Source organism: Panthera tigris, chromosome A3, assembly GCF_018350195.1.
Source record: "Panthera tigris isolate Pti1 chromosome A3, P.tigris_Pti1_mat1.1, whole genome shotgun sequence".
In the NCBI taxonomy this organism is placed as follows: Eukaryota; Metazoa; Chordata; class Mammalia; order Carnivora; family Felidae; genus Panthera; species Panthera tigris.
The window spans coordinates 20,779,591-20,807,461 of NC_056662.1; the positions used below are offsets into that span (position 1 = coordinate 20,779,591).

Below are 27,871 nucleotides of genomic sequence, written 5' to 3' on the forward strand. Positions count from 1 at the left end.
ACACTCAAGCCATCACCAAACAAAAGTTGGTTGTATTTATTTAATCCTAAGAACACAGATACCTGAAGAAGAGACAGACAATAAGAAAGTTTTTTCTAAACAGGATTTTGATAAGACCTAGTGTTCAAATCTCTAAAACAGAAGAGCACACAAATCTAAAAAAACACAGCACACATTTTATCTCTTACCTGAATGAACCTGAGAACCCCAAACACTCTCTTTAAGAGATATCAGTTAAAGTCGTGCAAAGAAATTGTACCCATAGTGTTTCGACCATAAAACCAACACCTGGTTTATACATGACAAGAACAGGATAAAAGCACATAAAATAATGTGCAGTTTATAGAATTCAGGGAAGAACGGGGGGACCAAAGGTTAGGTGAACAAACGGTAAAGCAGGGTGCTCGGTGGACCAGCACCGCGCGCCTGATGGAACCAGGAGGCGCTGAACGCCGAGCGGTCACTGGTAGGAGGGATACAGCGCGGTGTCTCTCACAGCCAGGAGATTCACTGATGCTCTGGTAACGTTTCCGGAGTGAAAACCGAGGTAGTTCTCAGCAAGGAATGTTCTCCTGGAGAGCATGGCCAGCATGTGGTTGAGCCGGGACCGGATACCAGCAAAGTGAAACTGGCGCTCTTGATTCAAGTTCCTAAAGGAGTCTCGCAAGCACAGATCCAAGTGGGGGGCGCCCCAGTACTTGGCGTGTCCAGCGGGGACAAAGTCAGGGGCTCTGCTGGACGTCTGGGAGCCCAGGGAGCTCGCCACAGAGCCCTGGGAAGACAGAGAGGAGGAGGACCTCAAACTGGGAGATCTGGACACAGACATCCTGGACACTGGTGACCCTTCTTTAGACTGGGTGCCCTGAGAAAAGAGAACATTCTCGTCCACGTCAGTCTGGGTGGTGGCCGACGTGGACCGAACCACAGCTTGGGAGCTCGCGACCCTGGTGGTGACCGCGGTCTGGGTCCCGGCACATGCCGTGGTGACGCTGGCTTGTGTCCCCGCGTCGCTCGTGCTCACTGCTGGAACCTCCTCTCCTGGCTCCGTCTGGGTGGCCGCATCGGTCGTCCTCCTCCTGCCCTGTGGTCTGTCCTGGCAGCTGATGACATCGTCCTCATCGCCAACGGTGGAGGACTCGCAGTTCTGGTGCCTGGCCTCTGCCCTGCCCTCAGCGGGGGCCTCACACCCCAGCTCAGCCTTCTTGGGGGTGCTCGAGAGCCGAGACAGCCGCAGGCGCAGCAGGCCGCCCAACGTGAGCTCCTTAGACAGGGGTTTACTGTCGACTAGATGGTCAAACTTGCCGCTGATCTGGAAGTCAGACAGCAGCTTGGAGCTGATGGGCTTCGACTGTGCGTACAGGATTCGGAACTCCAGATCAAAGTGTTCAACCACTTGGCCAGACAGAATGACCAAGTTACTGCTATTTAATTTGCCATCTGTCCACGTAAAACTTAAGGATTAAAAACAAACAAACAAACAGAAGCTGGTAAGCATGAGCACTCTTAGTTTACTCACTGTCAAAATGAACAATAAAGCCTAGATATCCTGCTCCAGGAGTCACAACTCTGGTGACAGCATACCCACCATCCGGTGTAAATTCAACACCCCAACCCCATACATAACGTATGTATGCGGTAACAGAAAGAAAAAGGCCAACTGTTTAACCAACACACTGAGACTTAGACATCCACAGCCTCAGCATTTCTACAAACTAGAAGGGGCTTCAAAAAGATTTAGGCAAGCACCCTGATTTTAGAAGTGATGAAACTAGCTAGTGATGTCCCAGCGGGAAGCTGGTCTAGACTGCAGACTAGACCCCAGGACGTAAGGACTGTTAGTGCAGTGCTCCTTACTACCTGATCCCATGCTGCCATTTTCTTCCTTTCTTTTTTAAGATTTTTATTTATTTTGAGAGAGAAAGTGCAAGCAGGGGAAGGGCAGAGACAGAATGCGAAGCAGGGTCTGCACTGCCAGCACGGAGCCCAATGTGGGGCTTGAACTCAGGAACCGTGAGATCATGACCTGAGCTGAAGTTGAAATTGAAAGCTCAACCAAATGAGCCACCCAGGTGCCCCTTCTTTTTCTTTTTCTTTTTTTTTAATGTTTATTTATTTTTGAGAGAGAAAGAGCAAACGGGGGAGGGGCAGAGAGAGAGGGAGGCAGAGGATTCGAAGTGGGTTCTGTGCTGACAGCAGCGAGCCTGACGCGAGGCTCAAACTCACAAACAGTGAGATCGTGACCTGAGCCAAAGTCAGACACTTAACCGAGCCACCCAGGTGCTGCCAGTGCTGCCATTTTCAATGGGGAACAGTAGCACATTCAGGGCTGATTAGTGGCCATGTGCCCTGCCTGTCAGGCATTCTTCTTCCTCCAGTAATAGAACCCCATCCACCCCAGCCTTCTTCTTAGGCACTTCCTGCAATCACAATGGGGTGGACATATGACCCAGGCTGACCAGAGTATGCCACCCACTTGGGTCAGGGACCTACCCAGGATGGGCACGTGACCTAGCTAGGACCAAGTAATTCTTCAAGGACTGATGCCAGTGCAGGCAGAAAGAAAGTCTCTCTCTTTGGGAGAGATACTAAAGGCTATGTAAGTAAGCCTGGACCTTGCCTTCAAAGGGAGAGCGTGACTGAGAATAAAGATCAACTAGAAAAAAAGTAGGACCAGGAGACAATATTCTGATCAATGTATGCCCTCCAGGTCAAGATGAACTGAAAACCAACTGCACCTTTCTACACTCCCAAGTTATGGAACTCAATAAATTCTATTTTGCATAAAGTAGTTTGAGCTAGCTTTCTACACTCCCGATCACCCCACTGATAAAGAAGTTTGTATCAGGAATAGGATGTTTTATGGGCACCTGGGTGGCTCAGTCGGTTAAGCATCTGACTTTAGCCTGACTTCAGCTCAGGTCATGATCTCGCCGTCTGTGGGTTCGAGCCCCATGTCAGGCTCTGTGCTGACAGCTCAGAGCCTGGAGCCTGCTTCGCATTCTGTAACTCCCTCTCTCTACCCCTCCCCCGCTTGCACTCCGTCTCCCTCTCTCTCAAAAATAAATAATAAACATTAAAAAAATTTTTAAAAAGGAATAGGATGTTTTAAATGAGAGATCATGAAACATAGTGTCAGCTCTGTCTCTACCTTGAGAGCTGCCTTCAAAGCCCCAGAAGAAAGATTCTGAAAACCTTCAATGAGATCATGCAAACAAGACACCTATCCAACACCAGGAGTATAAAATACCGTCAACAAATAGAAGCTATAATCCTCGGGGCATCTGGGTGACTCAGTTGGTTAACCAGCTCTTCGGTTCATCTCAAGTCACGATCTCATGGTTTGTGAGTTCGAGCCCTGCATCAAGCTCCATGCGGACAACGCGGAGCCTGCTTGGGATTCTGTCTCCCTCTTTCTCTGCCCCTCCCCCCACTCAATCTCTCTCTCTGTCTCTCTCTCACTCACTCAAAATAAATAAATAGACTTAAAAAAAAAAAAACCTATCATCATCATCATCCTCAATGGTAGCATATCTCATTTGCAGAGGGTAATTTTTATATTTGATATTTCAGGATGGCCAAAAACCATTTGGGACTAAGTTTATATACGCAGATAAAGCTTGCTTCGGGTGAAAATCTAGTCTCCTCCTGTTATTTATAAACGTCTTATGAAAGGAAGTCTCAAGGAAGTGTGAATTTTGTTCTGAGCAATGATGGTACTGTCTGAAAAGAAAGGCACCAAGAGTTTCTTGATCTGACCCCCTCAGCTTCCACAACCTTTTGCACATCTGCCAGGGCTGACACAATCATCACTCGGGAATGCGCGTTTCTCCAAAAATGAGTTTTTCTTTTTTAAACTCAAGACATGCCTCACGCACACTGTCAGACGATCGAATGCACAGACACACTGCCATTGGAGCCACGTAAGTAAACACGCTGCATCTTAACTTCTGGAGATTCGTGAAAATCAATGATCCAATCATCTGCACCCTCTATTCAACGACACTCTACCGTAAGATACCACTGCCAAGTTAAGACTTCAAAATTGGGGCTAGAAACCTGGATCAGTACTTTCTAGACTAAAGCACTAAGTTATAAGGCTTGAAGGAAGGTGAAGGATTTAAGCATAAGGTAACAGCTTCGGCTCTGCCCTCCACACTGACGCTGAGACCTGTGATGACCCTTACCTGCAAGTGAACAGGGACAAGGGGCGGGGGGGACCAAGGAACAGGAATTGAGACTGCTCCTGTCACCGGTAACCCCAGTTTGGCCACCGCAGGCCTTGGCAGGGGCTCCAGGCAAGGTTCAACATCCACGCCTTAGTTTCGTGGCCCCCCAGGGCAGGGGAGGTGACCCGCACCCCAACCACCTCCTGCAAAAGGCCGCTCGGACTGACGTCCTCACACGCACAGATGCACACCTACCAGAACGCCCGGCCATGGAGGCTCACGTTGAGAGGAAAAGCAGCTTTTCCTTTATCTAAAATGCACCCACTACAAAGTTCAGAGTCACAAGCACGGGCAGGCTAGAGACTTACCTATAGGAGCCTGTAGCCACGCGAATGCCATCAATCAGTGTGAACTTCTCGTGCACCTGCCCAACTATCTTAGTCCCCGACCTCGCATAGTAAGTGTTTCCGGTAATAGTCCGGACGGTCATCAGCTGTCGGCGGGGAACAGGGGGAAAAGAAACACAGGCCAGTGAGCAAACGACAGAGGGCTTGGGCTACAGTTCCCGAAAAGACGCACTAGGTGGCAAAGGAGCGGTCCCCCGTCCCCTTCGGTAACGGCACACACGCACACTAGCCAGCGGTTCTCAGGACTCGACGAATGTCACTTCACTTGGTCCGTCTTCTCGTGTGCCCTGTTCTCACACGGACTTGTGAGACTCTTGGTTCACGGGTACATGCGCTCTCAAAGAAGAGCCACTCGTTCTTTGACACGCCAGAATCCAAGAAATGACATTGAAACAGAATGTGGGGGATAAAATCAGCAAAGAAAACACACTAATAATAAATGTCATTTTAACGAAGGCTTAAGGGAGCTAAGCTGAGATTTCTCCTACTCTCTTATTTGACTGCATCAGTAATGACTAACAGCCCACCCTCACTTACCCCCATGCCATCCTCAGTATGGGGAACAGGACGAGCCTTCTCTAACACGGGACTTCTGAGGCGGACACACATCACATGTGGCTTCACCAACAATGTCACATCTCCTACGAATTTATCAAAAAGGTACTCCGGTAATACGCTGGGGCCCCACAGTGCGTAATCATCCTTGGAAAATGACCCGCATAAATGTATATCCGATGGTATGTAAAACACTAAGACGATCTGCATTATTTGGAACAAATCAGTACAGCGTCAGCTTTATGCCTTTAGAAACCTGACACAATTCAAATTAAATGCTTAAGATTTTTGTTTGATTCTCTCATTCATTCCATAAGCAAAGAAAGTCCCTACCGTGTGCTGAGCCTTGAGACAATAGAGGTATCAGGCATGTTCCTTACCTTTAGGGAATAAGGGAGAGAAAAGTAACGCGTGATTCAAAAAACAAGGTATGACATCATCCAGAGAAGTGAAAACCTACATCCACACAAAATCTGTGCACAAACACTCACAGCAACTTTATTCATCATAGTAAGAAACTGGAAACTATCCTAAAGTCCTTCAGCGGGTGAACAGTTAAACTGTGGCACAACCACACCACAGGACACTCCTTAGCAGCAGAAAAGAACTAACAATTGATACAATAATTTGGATGGATCTCAAGCGCCTTATGCAGAATGAAAAAAGCCAATCTCAATAGGTCATATACTATATGATTCCATTTATAGAACGTTCTCTAGATGACAAAATTATAGAGATGGGGAATAAATTTACTGGTTTCCAGGGGTTAGAAACGAGGAGGAGGGCACAGAGAGGAGAGCAGATGGTACCATAATGGGAGCAAGGAGATGGTTGTGGTGATAGAATAGTCCTGTATCCCGACAGTGGTGGGACAGTTCTGGATCTTGATGGCAGGGGGGGTTCCATAGGTGCACACATGTGATAAAATGGCATAGAACTGTCAACACATGTTGTGCCAAACCCAGATTCCAGGCTGTGATTTTGTACTAGAAGTCACATAGGATGTAACCATTGGGGAAACCGGGTGAGGGACACATGGAAACCTCTATGTATGACCTTTGCAACTTCTGTGAATCTATTGTTCCCTTTTTATTAAAAAAAAAAAAAAAAAAAAAAGAATTGAGAGAGAGACGGAGCATGAGCGGGGAGGGTAGAGAGAGAAGGAGACACAGAATCCAAAGCAGGATCCAGGCTCTGAGCTGTCAGCAGAGCCCGACGCGAGGCTCGAACTCACAAACCGCGAGATCATGACCTGAGCCGAAGTCGGACACTCAACCGACTGAGCCACCCAGGCGCCCTGAACCTACTGTTCCTTTAAAATAAAAACATAAGACAAAACAAAAACACCATGGCATGACATAACATCACTTCCGTGGTCTTACCAAAACATGATCTGAATTGAGCCATGAGGAAGCATCAGACAAACCCAAATCCTACAGAAAACTGGCTAATGTTCTTCCAAAGCACCAACACCCTAAAAGACAAAGACAGAGGAGCAGCTCCAAATGAGAAGACGCTAAGGAGATAGGACAACTAATGCAAGATTCGGTCCTGGGTTGGATCCTGAATAAGAAAAAGGGCATTCGTGGAATGATCAGTGAGACTTAGAAGGTCTGTAGATTATGGTATTATATCAAATTGATATCTCAATTTTGAAATTTACACAGAGGTTTATAAGATGTTAACATTTAGATAATTTGGGCAAAGATTATTCAGGAACTCCTTATCGCTAATTCCTTTGAAAATCCCATTATTTCAAAATAAAATTAAACAAACAAAGAAACTAGGACCTTCCATAGAGGTGCCCCTGGAGCAGGTGGGGCAGGGGGTTCCTGGAGGAGATACCGATTCCTGACCCAGGTTTCAAAGGATCCACATATAATAGCAGGCATTCAAAAATGTCACTGTGGGCACATTTAGGTGTAGTTTTCTGCATCTTTTCCGTCGGTGCTTACCCAAATGTCGTACAGGCCTCTGTGACTGCAGTCAAAGCGCTTTTGAGGGCCTACGCACAAACACGTGACCAAGTGCTTACAGACAGGACACCCAGCGTCCAGAACCAGCCACAGAGCGAGGGCGTGGCAGATGTCAGCCCCCACTGGGGGAGGGTACAGACTCACCAACAGACACGTCCTGGTGAGAGAAGCCACCAGGGAAGACGGTGCTGCTCTAGGAAGAAGTCAAGGCACTACAAAAATTGGGGCGCCTGGCTGGCTCCGTCAGTAGAGCATGCGACTCTTCGTCTCAGGGTTATGAGTTCGAGCCCCGTGTTGGGTGCAGAGATTACTTAAAAAAACTAAAATCTTTAAAAAAAAAAAAGACACTACAAGAAATGCTGAGGTCAAAGGTACAGACTTCCTTTTGACTCCTCCTCAAGGCAACAGTCAACACTGTGCAAGTGAGTCGGCAAATAATGCTGGATTGGATAACTGGATTGTCTCTAAGCCAATCTCACGATCAGAGCTGTGGCCAGAGCCACTCTGATTCTCCTGCTGCTGGCACACAGCCCTCGTTGCAGGGAGAGCCTCAGAGTCAAACAGCACATCTTCCATCGCTTCCCCTGGCTCTGTGTAAAAGCAGTCACAGGCTGAATGTCTGCGTGCTTTTCCACGCCTGACATGCATTTGCCTTGGGTCCCCCTGACCTCGTACTTTAACCGAGTGCGGGTCACACGGCTGGCTCATTTCATCCTGGCTCCAAGCTCCGATTCTACCTCCGCCAGGAATTGGCTTTGTAGCGGCCGTGATAAGTTAGCAACAACCTGATCCTCGGTTTCCCCATTTGGGAAAACGACCACCAAGAACTCGAAGTTTAATAGCCAAATTTTGTAAACCAGATTACTTGACAACAGGGTCGGGGGGGGGGGTGCGCGCTGATGTCCACTCTGCAAGCAGCCTATAGCACCGAAGCCCAAATGCATTGTTCGGTTTGCTGACTGCTTTATTTCCAGCGCCTGGAACAGTTAAGTGGCTCAGAGAAGGTGCTCACATAGGTGATGAGCCAAGTGGATGAATTAAGTTCCAAAGCTCACAGCTCACATTAAGCTGCTTAATTGAAAAAGATGAATAACAAATACGACGATGCCGCTTGCCTCTTTCTGCTACAGAGAACAAGCTGGCTGAGTTATGTAACCGTACATTTAAAGACTTCAGTTTGAATTACTGTCATGCTCAGAGCAAAGGACGTGAAAAGCCTAATTTTACAGCAGCGAGAACGGAGAGGCAGCATGTGACGGTGATCAGGAACACGGGGCTGGAGGCAGGCCCACTGCGAGGGAGGCACACCCCCGCTCCTTTCCAGCGGCAGACCCCGGGCTCTCTGTGCCACCACGTCTGCGCTGAAACAGGTACTTACCCGGCAGGGCTGCGGTGACGACGGAGTTGCCTAACACTTGTCAGGAGCCCAGGACAGTGCCAAGGACGGGGCAGGGGCTCCGTCAGCGGTGGCCGGGCCGGCGCTACTGTCAAAAGCAGCGCCTCCAAGGCAGCCCCGTGCGGCCAACAGCCGAGCTCCCGGCTGTTCAGGGGAGGCCGAGGTTTGAAACCTGGCTCTGTGGTTTCTTTTCTGCGAGATTGCAGACAAATGGCTTTGGCCACAGCCTCCACTGCCTCTCGTGTCATGGGGATCCAACCCCCGCCCCACCCTGCACCATCATGTAGATCATGTAGGTTACAGAGGCTCAGTCTTACTGCTGATTAAGGAGAAACTGGAAACATGGAACACAAACCTTCTCCTTTTCAGGATGCACTTTCAGGTCCATGCACATATCCAAAAACTGCGAGAGCAGAGCCTGGTCCAGGAGGATGTAGACAGCGACTCCCTGTTTCCGACATATTTCCTGTAGGTCCCTGAAGATGTCGATGTCCGTGAAAACATCCATCACCACCGCAATCACCTATGGCGTGAGGCAGAGGGAAGAGCAAGCTGTCGGCTCACGGGAACACCAGCTTACGGTGCACCGTCCAGACTCTGGAGCCCCTCTCCGAGCCGGGAAAGGATCCCCACCCTACGGGATCCTTCCTCCCTTCTCCTTCTGCGCTATCGGTTTGCCCCCAACCGCAGACACCTCCTTCTCCAAAGACACTCAGGCCACATCTGGATTTGGCCCAGCTGACCCTCCCGATCGCCTCCTAGCCACTGTCCTCCACGCTTCCTCGGACCAGTCCTTTTTTCTCCCCGGCAGCACTCCATTCATGCCTGCTGCTCAATCTTCCACACTCGGCATCAGACTACAGTTCCGAGATGCCTCAGCCATGCGGCCCTAAGCAAATTACAGTCGTTCCCAAGGTCTGGTCCTGCGTCTGCAAAATAGGCATGTGGTCAGAACTGAATGACTACGTTACAGGAAGCACAAGGTACAAAATCCCCTCAAGTATCTGTTCGCGGGTTCCCTTCGCCAGTCCAGACAGCTCACCACGGGAAGGCATCGCTCCAGCCGCCAAGCCTCTCATTACACCCTTTGCAAGTTTAAGAGTGGGGCCCTCAGCGAAATCCCTCCAAGGCTGTGGGGTGTCAGAATGTGCAGACTCAGTACAAGTCTCTGCACACCAAGCCAGAGCTGGGGCCCCGAGCTAAGGCCACGGCTCCCTGGGCCACGGTTTGCAGCAGGCTGGGCCGGAAGGGGGTCTCCCTCCTCCTCACTTCAACAGTGAAAACTAGTGTCTCTTAAGACCACATAACTCCTTTTCGAACATTAAGGTAATTTATTTATGGGTCTCACTTCCTCTATGGGGACGGAGGCCCTGGAATGGGATAGACTCATCTCTGTGACCCTAGAGGACTCAAGACAGTACCCGACAGTCATGACCCCTCAAGGACGTGGGTGTTCAAGAAGCAAACGGAGACAAACAGGAGATCCCGTGGTCTGTCTCCAACACCCCAAGTCTCGCCTACCAGGAGGCGACCTTGGAGAGACCTTGAAAGGCCAGCTCCCAGGAAGTCACTGCTATGAGGAGTCTGGGAAGATCCATTTCTCTCTGGCTACTTATCCCTGCCCCTCCCCAGTGTTGATGAAGCCCCAGCTGTCGAGCTATTCCTGGGGAAGGGTTTGCCTCAACCCCCCGGGCACGTGATTTTTCTGAACTGGTGGCATCTCGAGAAGTTCACGGCCTCCCACGTGCTTTTATGCATCTTATTTGGAGTTGTATCCACCCCCAGGTCACACAGCATCGTGGGCAAAAGGCAGAGAGGCCTGGTCACAGATGTCAGCTCTGCAGCTCACCACCATGTGATCCGAGGCATGCTGCGGAGCCTCAGTTTCCTTCTCTGGAAGAGATGGACAGTAACAGCATCTATGTAAGGGGCTGCTGTCGGGATCGCAGGGGACAAAGACAGAAAGGGCTTAGCTCGGGCATGAGACGGGCGTTCCATTTTGCGGCCAGCGCCTCTTCAGAGTCTATGGCAGGCCGAAGCCTGGGCCAGGCAGAAAAGACGGCTCTACAGAATGTGACAGACGCCGGACTTGTCCGCAAAAGGAAGACACGCACGCACGCAGGGGGGCCGAATGATACACACTGGACGAGGCGATCACATCACGGGAACTTGGAGGTGGGAAGGAGATGGTCAAGCTGCGGTAGACCCGCTCCAGGCCCTCAAATGTTTACAAGAGCAGAGAAGGATTCCTGGCGGGGAGGGCCTTTGAGCTGAGTCACGAAGAAGGGCGCAGTCTTGACAGGGGAGAAGTGAAGGGGAGGGTCTTGAAGCCACGTGGCGGCAGAAGAGGCAGGGAATGATGGGGCAGGGGCCAGCGTGGCCGGAACGGAGAGTGTGCGTGATGGGGAGTAGCGGGACAGGACTGAGAGACAGACGGGTGAGCCAGGCGGTAAAACCAGGCGGTGACACCTCCACAGAGGTTTTGAACACACTCGTGTAGGAATGAGCGCAGAGCTCACGAGAGAAAGCTGGAGGAAGACACATCCAGGCTCCGTCCCTGTCCTCAAGAAACCCAGGCCAATGGGGGACAGAGGCAGCGCATGGACGTGCACCCAGACTCCCCGTGGGAGGGACAGAAAACCCCGCCCAGCTGGCTGGCTTAGAGAGGGCTGGAGGGTTGCTGGAGGCAGGGACGCAGGAGCAGGGCCTGCCAAACTGGGCTTTGATTCACCACTGAACCAAACAATACAAACGCCACCTTTGTTAGGTGGTGAGTAAGTCTCTAATTTGTCATTGGTTTCATTATTTGGTGTTAAAGCCCCAGCCTTTCCTGTGGGTGTTGAAAATAACTGGATCGGGACGCGAGGTGTTAAGAAGGTGGGTGCAAGTGCTTCCCTCCCTAACTTCCCCCTGGACCCAACATCCCCTCCCTCTCTTACTAGAGCGGGACTCTTGAAAGGTTTGCGACGGAGGCACAGCCCTGCGCAGGAAAGCAATGAGCACGAAGACCTTCCCTCCTTCAAGACCCCACCCCTGCTTTCCTGTACTCTCCCCACTCCAGCCCCGTGCAACCAAGTCCTGCAGACTCAACGAGACCTGGGGCTTCTCCAATCTCTCAAGGGACAGTCTCCTCACTGAGCTCAGCAATGGCCTGGACTCATTCGCTGGCCAGCCAAGTGTCTGCTTTCCAAGGCCGGACCTGTCTCCCAGGTGCTGGGGCTCCTGCTACAGGTCTCTGGGCCCTGCAAGGATGCCCAGACTTGGAACCGGTCCCTGCTGCCACTCCCTGAGATATCATGCGGGATGGACAAAGGAGAGATGCATCTGGAAAGGGGGCATCCTGTGCCCATCAAGCCCCCACACGGCCACTGTGGGCACTGCCTACCCCAGCCTGTGCCGCCAAGAGCCTGCCCGATCTCTTAGGGCTAGAAAGCTCTGCAAGAGGTGACTTTTGAGAGTCTGTTCCAGGTCGACCCCCATCTGCAACTATGTGCAAATCAGTCATTACAGGAGGAAACATCTAGCCGCCAGAAGCCCGGCTGGCTGGTCTGCCGCCCAGTACCCCATAGTTCCTGCACATCTCCAGCCACATCTAGAGCAGCCGTGACTGTGTCAAGCCCCACACCATCCTCAAAGGTGCCCCCCACCACCGCCACAGTCACTGCAACTACTCCTTGATGATTTAAACCAAGGGATCGAGTGACACACACAGTTACACAGTAGCAACCACTGCGCTATTGTGTATTGGGGACAAGCAGACACTCTATTCACGTTCATTTTTCACGTGACCTGGGAGCTTTTCCATTTGCTTTCTTGCACAAAAGCTCTAAAGAGAGATCTAGAGATTTCAAAACACCAGTAATTGTTATCTCCGATTTACGGATGAGGAAAATAAAGCTTGGAGGGGCTAGGTTACTCGTTCGTAGGGATATTCTTAAACAAATGCAGGAGCTGGAGTCTCAACCCCGGCCTGAGCGACTCTAGAGCCACCTATTAGAAGAGGGTTAAATATTATTCCAAACAAGCCTGAGGTTCAGTGTTCAAGGGACAGAGCTTGGAATACATCCTGAAGGGACCAGTGGAATATTTCACAAAGGACATGGGATGGAGCCCGTCGGAGGAGGATTACTAATAACACGAAACAGCTCACAGGACGAACGTTCAGGAAGTGTGGAGTGCCGTAGCACATGGGCACCTTCCCTCTGCAGGCGGTCCCGCCGAATAACCCAGAACGGACTAAATCAGGAAACCTTGGGAGCACAGGCTGTAGAGGCGGACCTGACGCGGAAGCCAGCTCCTCCGCTTTCGAGCACCCCGTGCCCGCTGGCGCGGTACCTAGGTGTCGCTGCCTCCTGTCGCCTGCAAATACTACTGCCGATCCGGTAGCGGCTGCAGTGGGTTCAGTCCAGAGAGGGCACCTGATGGCTCCTGGCACACAGGAAGCCCTCACACGGCAGCCTGTGTGTCTTAGCCCCAAGTCCGCCACGGTCTCCCTCCCTTCCCGCCCACGGCCACAAAGCAAGGACACGTGTGCAACACGCTTGGAATTTTGCCAGAGGTCTGCGCACATTCAATGACGCGTCAACCTGCCCGGGGGGGGGGGGGGGGGGGGGGCGGTGGCCAATGCCAGCCCGGCAACTGGATTCTTCGCGCGGACCACATGGCTCTCAAACCCATTTCCTCCAGGTCCCCCGTGCTCTCCCACCTACTCTTCTGGAGATGGTCTCGCTCAAAAACAAGAGACCTCTTTTCTCCCCATTCATTACAGGTTTTAAATAGAACAGAAACGATCTCCTTGAAATGTCTTAAAAAATTTTTAAGTTAACTTGGCATTATCTTCCGGAGTTAGAAACAAAGCAAATGTCCACGGTCGACCCTAACCTTGCCTGTGCGAGTTGGTCTCTCTCGGTTTCATGGGCTGTCAGTGTACGATTAACCATTCAAGTGCCGGACTAAGGTGCTGGCGTGGCCTCCGTCTGCAGCCTGGCACAGCGGCTCTCCCGGGAGGCGGGAAGGCGCGCCAACTGCTCGCGGGCCACGGTGGCAGCCACGTGGCTGCCGTCGTGTCCCAGCGTGAAGTACGCATGCCCGCTGGGCTTTCAGAAAGAAAAAGCATCCAGAGGGGCTTGGGGGACTTAGGGGGCTATCATTCTGAGTTATTGATAATTACGTAAAACATTTACCTGGCTCCGACGTCCGATTTACAAAACAGGGTGCTTTCAGAGACACCTAGCTTCCGTCCTTGTCCCTTCCCTTTTTCTCCTTTCCCTTCCTCCTTCTGCATTACAATCACTTCAATCCATTTTTGGTTCATCTTCCATTTTCTTGAATATAAAGAAGGCTGCCTTAGGCCCATGTATGTACATACTTGTTTGCTATAAACAAGAATGTGTATTATGTACGTGTGTGTGTGTGTGTGTGTGTGTGTGTGTTCACATCCCCCTGTAGATTACAAGGCAGAATGTGATGCACGCTGTTCTAGAGCAGTGCTCATCAATGCAAGCTTCTGAGAGGAAGGAAACGTGCTAGGTCTGTGCCATCCACACAGCAGCCGCTAGCCACCGGTGGAGACTGAACACCTGAAATATAGCTAGTGAGGCAGAGGAACTGAGTTTTTCATATTTCATTTGAATGCACATAAATTGAAATTGCCACTGGTGGCTAACGGTGACTTCACTGGTCGGTGCGGCCCTAGACACTTAGTCACTGCTTTCTCAGAGCCGCAGGGGACTCCACTCTGGGGACGCATCCGTTCTACTGAAGGACATCTCAGCTCCCCCAGCCTCTTGCTATGGTAAGTAGTGCCGCAAACAGCCTGCTACACGCGTCTATGCGTGTTTTTGCCAGTGTTCTCTTTGGGACAGACACACACACGTGGAGTTGCTAGGCTGATGCGTAAATACAACTGAAGTGTTGCTGCATATGGTCAAATTCCCCTCCAGAGGCTATATCGTTTGCATCAGTGTCTTTAGAAAGCCCGCATACCCAGTACTTTTTTGGCGAGCGAACGGATCCTGTATCTGTAAAGGAATCCGGATAATCCTGTATCTGTAAAGGAATCCGGATGATCCTGTGGCTTCCCTGCTGCCTGATGGACGCCAGCTGGAAACAGTGAAGGAAGGAACCGGCCGACAGAGAAGGTGGCTACGGGACCGAGAGCAGGAGGGAGTGGGAGTGGCTGTTCCACGGGGGCAGAGCTTCAGTCAGGGAACACGAAACCATTCTGCAGACAGATGGTACAGACAGATACACGATGTGAATGTGCTCAAGCCCAGTTAATGGTTAAAATGGCAAATCGACTTGCGTGTATTTTACCGTAATTTAAAAAAAAAAAAAAAAAAAGAGGGGCACCTGGGTGACTCAGTCAGTTAAGTGTCTGACTCTTGATCTCAACTCAGGTCTTGATCTCAGGGTCACGAGTTCAAGCCCCACACTGGGCTCCACACTGGGCGTGGAGCCTACTTGAAAAAATATAAAATAAAAAATAGGGGCACCTGGGCGGCCTAATGGGTTAAGCTGACTTTTGGTTTCCACTCAGGTCGTGATCTCACGGTTCGTGAGTTTGAGCCCCACATTGGGCTGTGCACTGACAGTGCAGAGCCTGCTTGGGAATCTCTCTCTCCCTCTCTCTCTCTTTCTCCTCCTCCTCCTCCTCCCCTGCTCATGCTCTCTCTCTCTCTCAAAATAAGTAAACTTAAAAAAAATAAAAAATAAATAAAAAGAAAGAAATGAAGTGGCTAACAATTCCAAAATCCTTCACCTGACTCATAAAACCAAAAGGAAGAGATAAAAAGCAGCCACCCTGTCTGGTGAGGCACAGCCTAAAGTTGTGCATCAGACAGGCTTTCTAGGCCAGCGCTTCTCAACCAGGGACAATTTTCTTCCCCAGGGGACATCTGGCAATTTCTTTGAATTGTGGTAAAATAGATAATAAATCTGCCACCTTCATCATTTTCAAGTGTATTTTCAGGGGCATGAATTACGTTCACCGCATTGTGCGATCATCACCACTATCTGTTTCCAAGAGGTTTTCATCACCCCAAACAGAAACTCTATAACCTTTAAGCAATAGCTCCCTATCCTCCCCAACCCCCCTTGGGAGACTTTTTTGAACATCACGACTCTTGGCCGGGGATGGTGCTTCTGGCATCTTGTGGGCGGGGCCCGGGGAGGCTGCTGGGCACCCCAGGCACAGGACAGCCCTCCAAGACAGAGCGTGATCTGGTCCAAAACATCCACGGCAGAGTGATGCTGAGAAAGCCCGCCCCGGGCTGACTGGGGCATCCGGAGCAGGAACTGATCACACTGCACAGATTCTACTGAAACTCAGAGGAGCGTTAAACAAGACCAGGAGCACCTTAGTTCTGATACATCCACACGCACATCAGGGGCCTCGGCCAGATTTCTCAGCAGCCACTCCTGGCAGGACTCTTCGTCAACACAGTGACACTTCTCCCAATGCTCAGGTTATCAAATGGATGCCCCAGGGCGCGTCACAGCGCAGGTGTCTCTCTGGAACACGGGCAGCTGGTAAGAAGGATGCCTGAGGAGTGTGGAACCTCCAGAATGGGCTCTGCCCATGAACTCCCATTCAAAACCCAGAGATACCCCAAGGGCCAGCACAGAAACCCATCACCAGTGGGGGCACGCAGCACATCCAGGGAAGGTCTCCACTCCCACCTGACCCCTGGGGAGGTGGGGCCCAGCCACACGCTGATTCACAGGGCAGCAGAGGCAAAGAAAAAAATGTCTCCTCGACAAATTCAGTAATGTAGGGAAAGGCTCCAGAGTAGGTGTGTCAGGGAAAAATCCTGTTCGGTTCAAAATTATTCTAGAATTCCCTCGGGAAGCCAACATCTTGGCTCTCGGGTCCAAAGCAGTCAGTATTTCCTCCAGCTTTGGTGGAGCTCGACCAGGTCAGCAGTCAGCCTGCATTCAGAAGCCAGGCTGCACATACATCATGTGTCTTTTCAACGCCGTCCCTCACTCACGTGGCAGGATGCCCACGCTTTGAAAGGCGCTCGGAAACTGAGCCAGTGGAGGGCCTGGCAGACTCCCAGCCCCGGTCACACCTACTCTGGGACAAGAACTCGCTGGAAAGGCAGGCGGAATCGCTCAGACCATTTTGTCACTTCTGCCCCGCCTCTCCTCTCCCTGCCAGACACCCTGCATGCGGCCCAGGTCCCAGGTGAGGATGAAACCTGTCCGAAAACCTTCCGTCCAGGCTGCAAAGCTAGGATTAGACACCTCCGTTTCCCAGGTGACCCCGGTTTCTTGGGCCTGTATCCTGACCACTCCAGTCTTCTTCCCGAAACGGACAGGAAGTATTCGTCCTGTCCTAGTCGTTTTCCTGTTTATAGGATATGCAAGGAGGAAATAAAAAGTCCCAATCTTCAGAAACTGTTAAAAACCTTCAGCCTGTCGCTGAAAACTGCCAAGGTGCCAATCCTCTCTCATGCCAGGGAATCCTCGGGGAGCAGAGATTGCGAGCATGGGCTTGGGAGCTAGGCAGACGGGCTACCTCTGTGATCTTGGGCAAGTTACTTAACCTCTCTGGGCCTGGTCTCTTCTTACCTGTGGCCTCCTCCTAACAGTGGGAGGGTTCAATGGGAGAATCCAGGTAAAGGGTGCAGCACAGAAATTGACCCACTGCAAGGGCTCAAGCATACCATCAGGATACAGATGCGTAACAGCTTTTCATCTCATCCTGAGACAGCCCGGGACCGGCATCGTCAGCGTCCTTGCTGTCACAGGGACTGAACTTCAAAGGACGCAGCCGGAGTGACGCAGCCACTCCTGTGCACACAAGGCGCAACTCTACCCCGAGCCGCAGCTCTGGTGGGGCCACCCGGTTAGCTCGCTATGATATCACCCCCATAAGGCCCTGTCCACCTGAGGACGGAGACAGCGCCTAATCCTTGCACGGCACCAGGCCGAGCGCTGGGACTGTCGGGGGCTGAGGGCCGCCGTACTTCAGTTGGGAGTCCTGGCTCTGTCTTTCCCCAGCTATGTGACCTCGGGGCAACTTAACTTCTCCGTGCCTCAGCTCCATCACCTGCGGAGTGGGGATAACTGCACCTACCTCGGGACTACCTGCTTCGCAGAGCATTATCGTATTCTTTAAAGTAAAGGGGATGAGGCCTCAAGGTTAGCATGTCTCAAATCCAACCCGTCTCCGGGTCCCCACTCTCGGCCTTGTTCTTCCTCCTAATTTGGTAGCTTCACTGCCCACCAAGCTAAAAAAAAAAAACCTCTGTCCTCCCCAACCCTGCCTCTCCCGTGTTCTCCTTGGCCTTGCTCATTCTCCTGTTCCCTCCCAGGCCAACGAATGACCGAGTCCTGCCATTAAAACTTCCCCTGCCCAACTCCACAGCACTGCCTTAGCACACACCCTCTTCTGGTCGCTAAATCCCTATGGCATCCTCCTTACAGGCACCCCACACACCAGCCTCGGCCCTCTCTAACCCGGGCTCCCTTGTGCTCCCACCAGAATGACTGCTCAGGAACGCCAATTTGATCATGCTCCTCCTTCAAAACCTTCAATGGCTCCCCAGTGCTCTTTAGCGGGCAAAGCATGGCTCCAGCCTCCCCTTCTACCACTAACCCTGCCTACTCGTTGTTCAAGCTGTGAGGAACTTGGCTGCCTCCAAACATGCCAGGTCCTTTCACACTTCTGGGCCAGTCTCTACCCTCTGGCCTGGCAAGTCCCACGCATCCTCCTGGACCCAGATCCAAGGTCACCACCTCTCCTGAGGCTTGCTTTCTTTCTTCCTCCAACGTCTCTATCTGTAGCCACCTCCCCACCCATTCCACCAGCAGACTGTCAACTCTCAAGTGTCCGGCAAGCATCATGCCCTTCACCTGCGGCCCCTAGCCCCTGGCACAGCATCCAATACGTGGTAGGTGCCAAATGAGCAAGCAATTTGGCATCCGGCAGAGACACTGAAAATATTAATCAGATCTAAAGGTAATGTACCACCTTTCACCATTAAAATCGCCCAGGTTCCAAATACAGCATCTCGAAGATGTGAGTGTGTGGCTGGACTGGGGCACAGAACAGGGCAGGACATTCTACCCTGGAATGCCAGTATTACAGAATGCCCCCAGGACAAAAGGGTGGCTGAGGGCCAGCCTCGAGCCCCTTCTAAGGCCAGCACATGAGTCGACAGGCAGCTTTCCCTCTGGCCTTAGCTCCAGAATCCCTTCACTACCACTAAGAAACGGAGCTGGGCAAGAGGTTAGGGCAATTCTCCTCTCTTTCATGGAGACCTATTCATTGCTTTTCTCAAGTTGCAAGTGCCCAAATTCCCTCCTGGAGGCAAGCCTGGAAATGCACCCCACCATCAGGCCTTTTTCCATCCTCTTACTCTTCTCGAGTGTCTGCTCCATCAAAAGGACCGTCAGCACACCCAAAGCACTGCACGGCTGATACCAGCGTAGCTGGAGCCTGCACCTAACCCCCCAAAAGCAAAGCCCTAGCCCACACTACCCTCTACCCACTGCAACCCCACCAGCAGGAAAGGAACAGGCAGCATCAAGAACACTGGTGAGAATCTGGGCTTGTTCCTGGGCTTGACTGTTTCCGCCAGAATGATGCAGATATCATAAGCCACAGATACACTCAGGTACCAGCCCTCCTGAGTCTAACCATGGCCTGGGGCTTCACCTGTCATGTTCCTGGCACAGGCGGCCGCTAGGAAGATGGGCACTATGCCAGTCAGCAAGCAAGGTGGCAGCTAACTACGGCTCTAGACTAGGGTGTCCGACCCCACTCACCTGGTGCTACGTTCTCGCAGACCCCTAGGTACCCAGCACCCTGCTGCAGTCGAGATTTCCCACCCCACCCATTCTAAGAGTCAAGACAACAGCACCAAAACCCACTGGGAAGAGAGATGACCCAAAGCAGGGGTATCTGCCCGTCTCATTCACAGAAAGAGCAATTTCCTGGGGCGCCCTGGGTGGCTCAGGAGGTTGGGTGTCTGACTTCCACTCAGGTCCATGATCTCCCGGTTGGAGGGTTCCAGCCCCATCAGGCTCTGTGCCGGCAGCTCAGAGCCCGCGCAGCCTGCTTCGGATTCTGTTGTCTCCCTCTCTGCCTCTCCCCCAACTCGCTGTCGCTGTCTCTGTCTCTGTCTCTCTCTCTCTCTCTCTCTCTCTCTCTCACACACACACACACACACACACACACAAATAAATAAGCATTAAAAAGAGAGAGAGAGAGCAATTTCTCTGGTCAATGGCAGGACGGAAAGAGGCAGGATTCTCAGTTTACCACTGGAATGTATTGGCTTTCTACAAGATAAGACACGCGGCGGTGACTAGCAATTAACAGACTCCTAAGCCCCAAAGTTGTCTCTGGGTACAATCTTTCTGGAATGTTTCCCTAGGTAACGCACTTACTTCTTAGGAGATGGGATCCAGTGTTGGCTGGCAGCCAGGAAAATTAGCACTCTCGTTTGGTTTTAACTAAAATGTGGAACTAGAAGTATTTCTGGTCCCCTCCCCCAGGGGATGTGAATGTCAGGAGTTGGACCTCGGCCACAATGCTCCTCCTTGAGGACTGCGGCTTCCCCCCCACGTCCCTGACACAACGAGCGGCCGAGTGATCAGTGATCCGAGCGAAGCCACGCAGAAGGGGCGAGTCGGGGCCCCCGGGACCACCCGGCCCCGCGCTCCATTCTTCCGAGGGCCTCCCGTCCGCCCCGGGCCCCGAGCCGGGGCGCTCACCTCCCGCGCGGAGCGGAGCTGCTGGCGCAGCGCGTCCTTGCAGCCGTAGGGGCCGCCGGCGCCCGCGCCGCGGGTCTGGAAGTGCGCCTCGACGCGCGTGGCGCCGCGGTAGGCGCCCTGGTAGAAGGCCGGCCAGCCGAGCTCCAGCAGCGGCGGCTCCAGGTCCGACTGCTCGGGGAAGTAGGTGCCGGACGAGCAGTCGTGCGACGAGCCGAAGGAGTCCTCGGCCCCCGCCGCCGCGCCCTCCTGACCGGGCCTCTGGGCCGCCCGCAGGATGGCGCGCACCTCGTCCGGGTTCAGGAAGCGGCCCAGGCGCTCTCTTCGCAGGAAGGCCTCGAAGGCACAGGGGCCGCCCGCCACCAGCTCCTCGAGCGCCAGGCGCCGCGCCTCGCTGTACAGCTCGGCCGGGTTGGGCGGCCCGCACGGCGACAGGCAGGCGGCGGGCAGCTCGTCCGGACCCTCGAGGCGCAGAGCCATTGCGAAGACCGGACAGAACAGGACCGCTGCAGAGTCGGCCGAGCGCGGGCGTGCCGGCAGCTTTATACGCACCTTTGAATCTAACCGGCCCGCGTCCCGGCCCTCTCATTGGCTGCCACCTCTAACGGCGGAATCCAGGCGCTGCGAACGCCACCACGGCCCCTCCCCCTGATGTGCGATTGGCTGCTCCGCGGCCCGGCCCCGCCCCGCGCCTCCGCATTGGCTGCCGGCGGCGACCGAGCCCAAACTCTGGGGTCGCTCCGTGGGGTTTCAACGTGGCGGCTCCACGGCTACGCTGATGAGTTGCTCCTGCTCCGGGCCTGCGGGTAGCCGAGCTCTTAAGGGTCAGCTAGAGAGAGGGAGTAACGAGCCCCAGTGACCCGGCCGCGGCGCAGGTAGCGGATCCCGAACTGAAGCCTGAGAGTCCGGCCCCCTCCATCCTAGCGCGCCCCCTGCTGGCCGCGCTGCTCCCGGGCTCTCACTCCGGGCTTGGGCGTGACTGACCAGTCCTGTCTCCGTAATCCCCTGCATTTAAATCATTCGTAAACCCGTTCAAAAAATACTGGCTTTGATTACACCTTCAGGTAGCTTTTCCTTTTCTCGGCCCATCAAGTTATTGCCCTGGCAAAATCCCAACCCTGGTTAAACCCCACTCTTCACCTACTTTCCCCTGCACCTGGGCAGCCCTACGGTCCTGGGGGAAAGACTACGCAACCAAGCTGTCGGTGCCTTAAATTCACAGTCTCAAGTGGATCCTGAAGATTGACTGCTAGCCTACATTTCCCTCAGTCACCCTACCTTTTCCTTTCGTTCTTACTCTTAGCGTTTGCTTCGTATTTCACTGAGAAAATAGAAGCAACCAGAGAGAACCACATGCTGCCATCACATCTACCTACCCGTCTACATCTCCGCCCACTTCTGGGCCTTCTGTTACTACCAATGAACTGTCCCTGAGCCTAACACCAATCCTTCCGTTGGGGCATTAGCTACCAGCCCCTCTGCTAGTAACCTGTATCCCTACAGCAATGCTCTTTCCCGGATCATCAGTTTCCCTTCTTTTACTGCTTCATTCCTCTCAGCATACTGATATTGGAGTATTTTTCATCTTTTTTTTTAATATTTTTTAACGTTTTATTTTATTTTTGAGACAGAGAGAGACAAAGCATGAATGGGGGAGGGTCAGAGAGAGGGAGACACAGAATCCGAAACAGGCTCCAGGCTCCGAGTCGTCAGCACAGAGCCCGATGCGGGGCTCGAACCCACGGACCGCGAGATCATGACCTGGGCCGAAGTCGGCCGCTTAACCGACGGAGCCACCCAGGCGCCCCAGGAGTATTTTTCATCTTAAATCAACTTTCTCTTGACCTTCCTCTAGAGTTTCCCCTCCATTTCTCTGCTTATTTTTATAGCATAAAACCTGAAACCAGTTGTCTCTACTTGGCTGTCTCCAGTTTTCCTCCCATTCTTTCTTGAACTAGTCGAAGGGGCTGTGCCTCCCCTGCGCGACCAAAACCTCTTGTCAAGGTCATGAGGAGCTCCACAGCACTAAATCCAATAGTCAGCTCTCAGGCCACGTTTTCTTTGTGTGAATGAGAAAGTAAATATACAACTGTAAAGTGCTTCTTCGTAAATGTGATCCAGGAGGATCCAAGAGAGCACGGTTCTCTACCCTCTTTCAAGACACCAACAAACTTCCGCTTATGACAAAGACAAGGACCACAGTCTGGGGCTGTGCAGCCACATAGCTTGTCAATGCCCCTATTGCTGGAAATAAAAAGTGAGAATAACCAGGGTCTCCCCTAATGTCGTGTTGTAGTAATGTAAAGTAGTATAGAGTATTTTACCAGTAGGAGGACCAGGGTGGAGGGGTGAAAAACGGTAAGGCAGGTGGGCCGGTGCACTCCAAAACTAGAAGGACAGCCCCGTTACTTATACATGCTACCAGATAAACCTTTGAAAGTAGGGGGGAAAAAACCTCATATACTTATGAGTTATTACAGGGTTCCATGTTATTCCAAAGGGAACATTTGACAAAGTAAAGGTCATTCCCAACCACCCTTCTTTGGGTTTCGCCATCCCCCGATGCATTGGATTTCACCATCCCCCAATCTAGAAAGACATCTACTCCGAGTCTGAGCCCTCAGAGCTCCCTCTGCTTTAGGGGCCTTCCAGGAGAGCCTTCTGTCGTGGGGACGGGGACCAGGAGCCCTCCCCTGCCCTCCATCCCAGAGATCATCTCTTGGTGAATTCAACTCAGCATAATTCAAGTGAGCTCGCCGCAATGACCACAGCCACACTAGCAGGTGTTATTAAAAGGAATTTTAATAATCTTAATTAAAAACTCTCAACAGTGAATTCTGTCACAGGCCTTGGCAGCTGGAAGCAACCCCAGGGTCACGCCCCTTTGGGGTGTGGTCGAGCCACGGTCTTGGATCGAGGCCCACCACTGCCACGCGGCGAGGAGCTACCTGGAAGTTACTTCAATACAATATCAAAGATCCGCGAGGATTTTTTTTTTAAAAAAGTTTTAAATATATTAGACTCTCTTGATTGCCATTTTTTTTACACAAAGCTGCTGATACAGTATACAGAGTTTTAACGTTTTTTCACATAAAATACATTTTTCTTCAGTGTTCTCTGTACATCAGTGGCTTCTGGTCTGGTGAATTATTGCGGAGGGCTGGGTGTCTGCAGACTTTTCCTCGGTGCACAGAGCCAGGCCCCGCACTGTGGCACTTGCAATGTTCATGGGAAGCAGGCCCTCTGGCCAACTGGCCAACAAGAGACTCCTATCAAGGAGAGGTCTACAGCTTCTGGCAAAGGGGGTCACTTCTGGAGAGTCAACCACTGACCGCATGACCCTTCGCTCTTACATGCACTGGGATGGCGGAGGCTGTCCCCAGGCTACAATAGCAAGAGTTAAATGCAGTCCCTCTGAGCATCTTGTAAAAACTGCCCTTCTGGAAAGTGCCCCAGTAAAACCTACTCTGGGAAGGCAAGTGGGAGAGAGAGCTCAACACCAAAAGGTATCTGGTACCAATTGCCAAAAACGGTCTCGTTATTACAGAGCCAGCAAACCATGGCGCTGTAGAACAGGGATACCCCCTTGTTTGCTTTCCTAAGCCCACTGACCCTGATCCAATACTGGAGCAGTTCAATCGCAGCTGCATATTTGGTGAATTACATCCTGAACCTGGGCCTAAGGTTTACTCCACTTCCCTGAGCTCCTGGCCAGGAACTATCCGGTGACAGCCACAGTTGTCAGTGGTCCGGGGGCACAGGGTGGGAGCAAAGGCCAGAGCTCACAGTGAGCCACGTGGCACGTGATTTGTGAGTAGCCTCCCGTAATCAGCCAGGAACTACCACCAGACCTGGGGCTCAGGAGTGAGCTGAGCATCTGGTATACCTTGCCAGCGTTCTCCCCGCTCCTTGATCCACACCTGCCAGGAGGAGGCAGATGCATGAGGAAAGGCTTCAGTGTTAAAGGAGAAGTTCCACACCTCCCATTATCCATTGGTGGGGCAGGGGGACTCCATAACAAAGGAGCAAAAATGAGCAAGAGACAGTGAGTTTCAGAACCCGAGGTGCAAGCAGCAGCAAATTCCAGACTCTTTGTCCTTCCACATACTGACCTCAAATCTGCCAGTCTACGATGCCCCAAAGATGCTGGCCTGAAGGCAGCTCTCCCTGAAAGTCCCAGACAGACTTGGAATGCTGTCTCCATGGAACTCAAGAGCCAGCATCTGCATTTAGTGGCAGATGTTATCCGGGGATGGCCAGGACGGCAGTTTCGCTGCTGATGGGTTTCCCACTCTAGAGACTCCAGAGCTAGAAACCAAGGTGAAGCTACACCAGGATGCTGTCCCTCTGTCTCAGGTGAACTTCAGAGGGGCTCCTGAGACCTCAAGGTATCAGATGCTGGTCGTCAAGGGATAAAAACTGTAAAACGAAGTCTCCTCGCCTTGTCTTGCTCCTCCTTTACCCCCAGAGCCTAACCTAGTGCCTGGTATGTCTCAGCTAGTCAATAAACGACATGAGCGAATACATGAATGACCCTGACCCCGCCTTGTCCCTCAACACCACGGAGACCCATAGGTTGAGTTCCCAGGTACTCGAAGCCCTAACAAGGAACGGCTTACCCGGACTGAAAACAAGAGCTAAAATGCCCATGAGTCTGCGCTTGGCTGCTGTCGGGGAATCCGCTGGGATTCCCGGCCTTCTTTCCAGCTGGGAGATGCGTGGCCCAGGAGGCAGGAAGTGAGGGGAAAGAGGGAGCGGCCAGAAGGGCTCGGAGTGGGCAACGAATGCCTTCAGTCTCTGGCCCCTGAGCCAGCAGATCGGAAAACCTGCACAGCCCTCTCCTGGGAGGGTATGGCTTCCCTTGGCACCCTTCTGCTTACAGCTTAAGTTGGCTCAAAAGGAGTTCAGGGTCAGTCTAATCTGAACACTGCTTTAAAGTCAAAGGTATGTGTGTTCTGATCATTCTTGCCCCGCTCCAGCCATGGGCTGACGTGACGGAGAGACTGCCGCAGAGGCCAGGGGCACGGGAGGCATCACACATCCCTGCCTGCAGTCTCCTGAGCTGCCCCTCCACCCTCCACTGGATCTGTCCTGGACTTGGGGTGGGGCTGGCCTGCTGCTGTGACCCTCCCTGCTCCCAGGAGCCACCAGGTGCACAGTGACTCCACTGAGCCCTCTGCTCTCTGGCCCAGCTGCCCTGCTCCTGGAAAAGCATCAGCCAGGCCCCTGGGATCCAGCTCCCTCTCTGGGCTGTGGGGCCATGGAGGCCACAGAGGGGACTGGGGCTGATAAACAGCAGACCCCCTTACTGGAATTGTGGCACGGGGGGCTCCTCCAGCCCCGGCTCCCTGGCCCAGGGGCCCCTCAGGGAGAATTTCTCACAGGCTCAGAAAGAAGTTTAAAGGGAACCCAGATTTGTCCCCCAAATCCCAGAATTTGGACCTAAGGAGTCCCTTTAGAGCTCTAAGGAGGTAGTTGTAGGATAAGTGAAAGGTGCACAGAGCAGGGAACAAACCTGCGGCTTATGAAGTACACCAGTAGGTTTTGGCTGAGCCTGTGAACAGTACCCAACTCGTGGGCAGCAATTTCAAAGGGGCTCTTGAGAAAATGCAGTCGAGAGACGGTGGGCAGCTTGGTTTTCCCTCCCCAGCATCAGGGAGATCAGGGCTTTGAGACTGTTGGGCTGCAGTGAGGCCCCTCTCTAGCCCCATCACCGCTGTCCTGAATGCAATGCAGGGTGTTGGCCACGGGTGCCTTGGATTTGCAGCCCTGGGGTGTCACCACTCCCGCGAGAGCAGGCTGGGAGACCCTGGGCCAAGCAGGACCTCACAAGGGCCAACTGGAAAACTTGTCTCAACGAGCATTTCAGAAAAGGCAAATCTGGGCTGGGGGTCCTGGGCATTTACCCCGGGAGGGGTGGGGGCTCCCAGCAGTTTCTCACTGTTCACTCCGATGGCTCACTCAGCCTGAGGGAGTCTGGCTGACAGAGGCTGGACCGAAATCACCTGGATATTCACAAAGATTGGCCAGGGCACTGGGCTCTCTCAGGTCACCAGAGAGGGTTGTAGAAATTAACAACACAAACTCACTCCTCGCCCTGGAAAGCCCTTGCAACCGAAGCTCCTCACTTAGCTTCATTCTTCCAACACCAGTCAGTAAAACCCAGTGATCATGATGCTATCCACGAAAGAAAGCAAGAAAGCAAATTCAGTTCTCTCCCACCTGTAGTTTTACAGCCTAAAAGAATCCTTTTATCCAACGCACTTTCGGAAACACTAACCTTATTCCCCCTCACCTCCAATTTTTGACACTTCCATCCAAAAGTAAAATAGGATTTGGATTATCCCAGGCATGGAATATCCCAGGCATTAGCCTGGTTTTCTACCTCGGCCTCTGGGTGGTCACACAGCTGGCCTCCGGCATGGGCAAGGCTGTGGGGAGAAGGCCATTGCCCGTCTCATTGACCCCACGTGGGTTCAGAGCTTCCTCTGAACAAAGAGTGGACCTCCTCTCCTGCTAGATGTGGATGGTAGCCCAGGCCCCCCCGCGTGACCCTGGGCAGGACCGTGGGTCTCAGCTTCGCAGCCCCCCTCCCCTACTAAAGCCACGTTGGCAGTGGTGATGAAACGGAGTCTTAGCCTCAATCCTCTTGGGAAGAACCCACAAATTCTCAGTCCCACCTGCTTCCCATGAGCCCAGCTGTGTCATTCCTACACAGGGTTGAGCGTGTGTGTGTGTGTGTGTGTGTGTGTGTGTGTGCGCGCGTGCACGTGCGCACCGATATGGGATATGCGAGTCCCGGTCCAGAGAAGCCTTAACCGACAACAGAACTGGAATGGAATCCCAGCGCCCCCCCCCCCCAAAATCTGACAGCGGGGTGAGTCAGGAAGCCACGATGGGGCCTTGTTTCTGACGGCAGACAATGCAGCAGGAAGCAGAGCCGTGGGAAGTGGTGATGCTATGGGCCGCTGGGTGAGAGGTGGGCTCAGCTCTGGAAAGCAAAGCCCACCTCCCCGCAAGCTGCCCTCTGATGTCTCCCCAGCCAGGGCTGCCGGGTGGGTGGATTCCAGAGACCCCTCCCCGAAGCATCTCTCTCCTCCGTCACACAGAGACTAGGAGATGCGGCAGCAGCCATGGACCTTCTCCTCCATCTCCTCCATGGGGGCCTTGAACTTCAAGAGCGGGGGATCTCCGCTGGTGACCGTGTAATATACCGAGGTTCCATTGCTGCTGTAGGGTGAAGTTCTGCCTCCGATCAAGGGGGCCTTGCCTTCGCTGCTGCTCTCGCCCGTCCTGCCCATGCTGCTGCCCAGGTGAGTGCTCAGGAAGGGGTGGCTGAGCAGCTTGGCCGCAGCCCGCTGCCGCTTCAGCTCCAGAAGCGTCTGGGGACTCTGTTCCTTGTAGCCACTCCAGGGCGAGGTGGCATCGGCCACGCCGGGGCTGCCATAGGCCATGTTGTAGTCAGGCACCTCGTGCACTTTCCAGACATCCCCGTTGGACAGTGCATACTGGTAGGTGCTGACTGGAGCCCGGAGGCCATTCTCAACAGGCCCGTCCATTTCACTTCGTGGGATCTTGGTAGAAAACTCGGAGAGCAGCACGGGCTTCTCCAGCCGGGGGTTCTGAGGGGGAGAAGGACAACATTAC

The 27,871-nt window shown here is 52.8% G+C and overlaps 2 protein-coding genes across 3 annotated transcripts in view; both read right to left on the reverse strand.

Annotated features, from left to right (window-relative positions):
* Window positions 1–21: 21 nt before the first annotated feature.
* Window positions 22–20,722, reverse strand: FAM83D (family with sequence similarity 83 member D). The gene is made up of 4 exons (XM_042980409.1): window positions 20,228–20,722; window positions 8,856–9,023; window positions 4,535–4,659; window positions 22–1,451 (listed from the first exon to the last, which is right to left on the reverse strand). The coding sequence occupies exons 1-4, from the start codon at window positions 20,702–20,704 to the stop codon at window positions 461–463; spliced, it is 1,761 nt and encodes a 586-aa protein (XP_042836343.1). The 5' UTR covers window positions 20,705–20,722; the 3' UTR covers window positions 22–460.
* A 2,329-nt stretch (window positions 20,723–23,051) lies between these two features.
* Window positions 23,052–27,871, reverse strand: part of PPP1R16B (protein phosphatase 1 regulatory subunit 16B) — a 99,772-nt gene continuing 94,952 nt past the window's right edge. For both annotated transcript variants that reach the window (XM_042980410.1, XM_042980411.1), the window contains one exon: window positions 23,052–27,846. In XM_042980410.1, coding sequence (XP_042836344.1) covers window positions 27,337–27,846 — 510 coding nt within the window. In that variant the 3' untranslated portion in view covers window positions 23,052–27,336. The remainder of the gene's footprint in view (window positions 27,847–27,871) is intronic.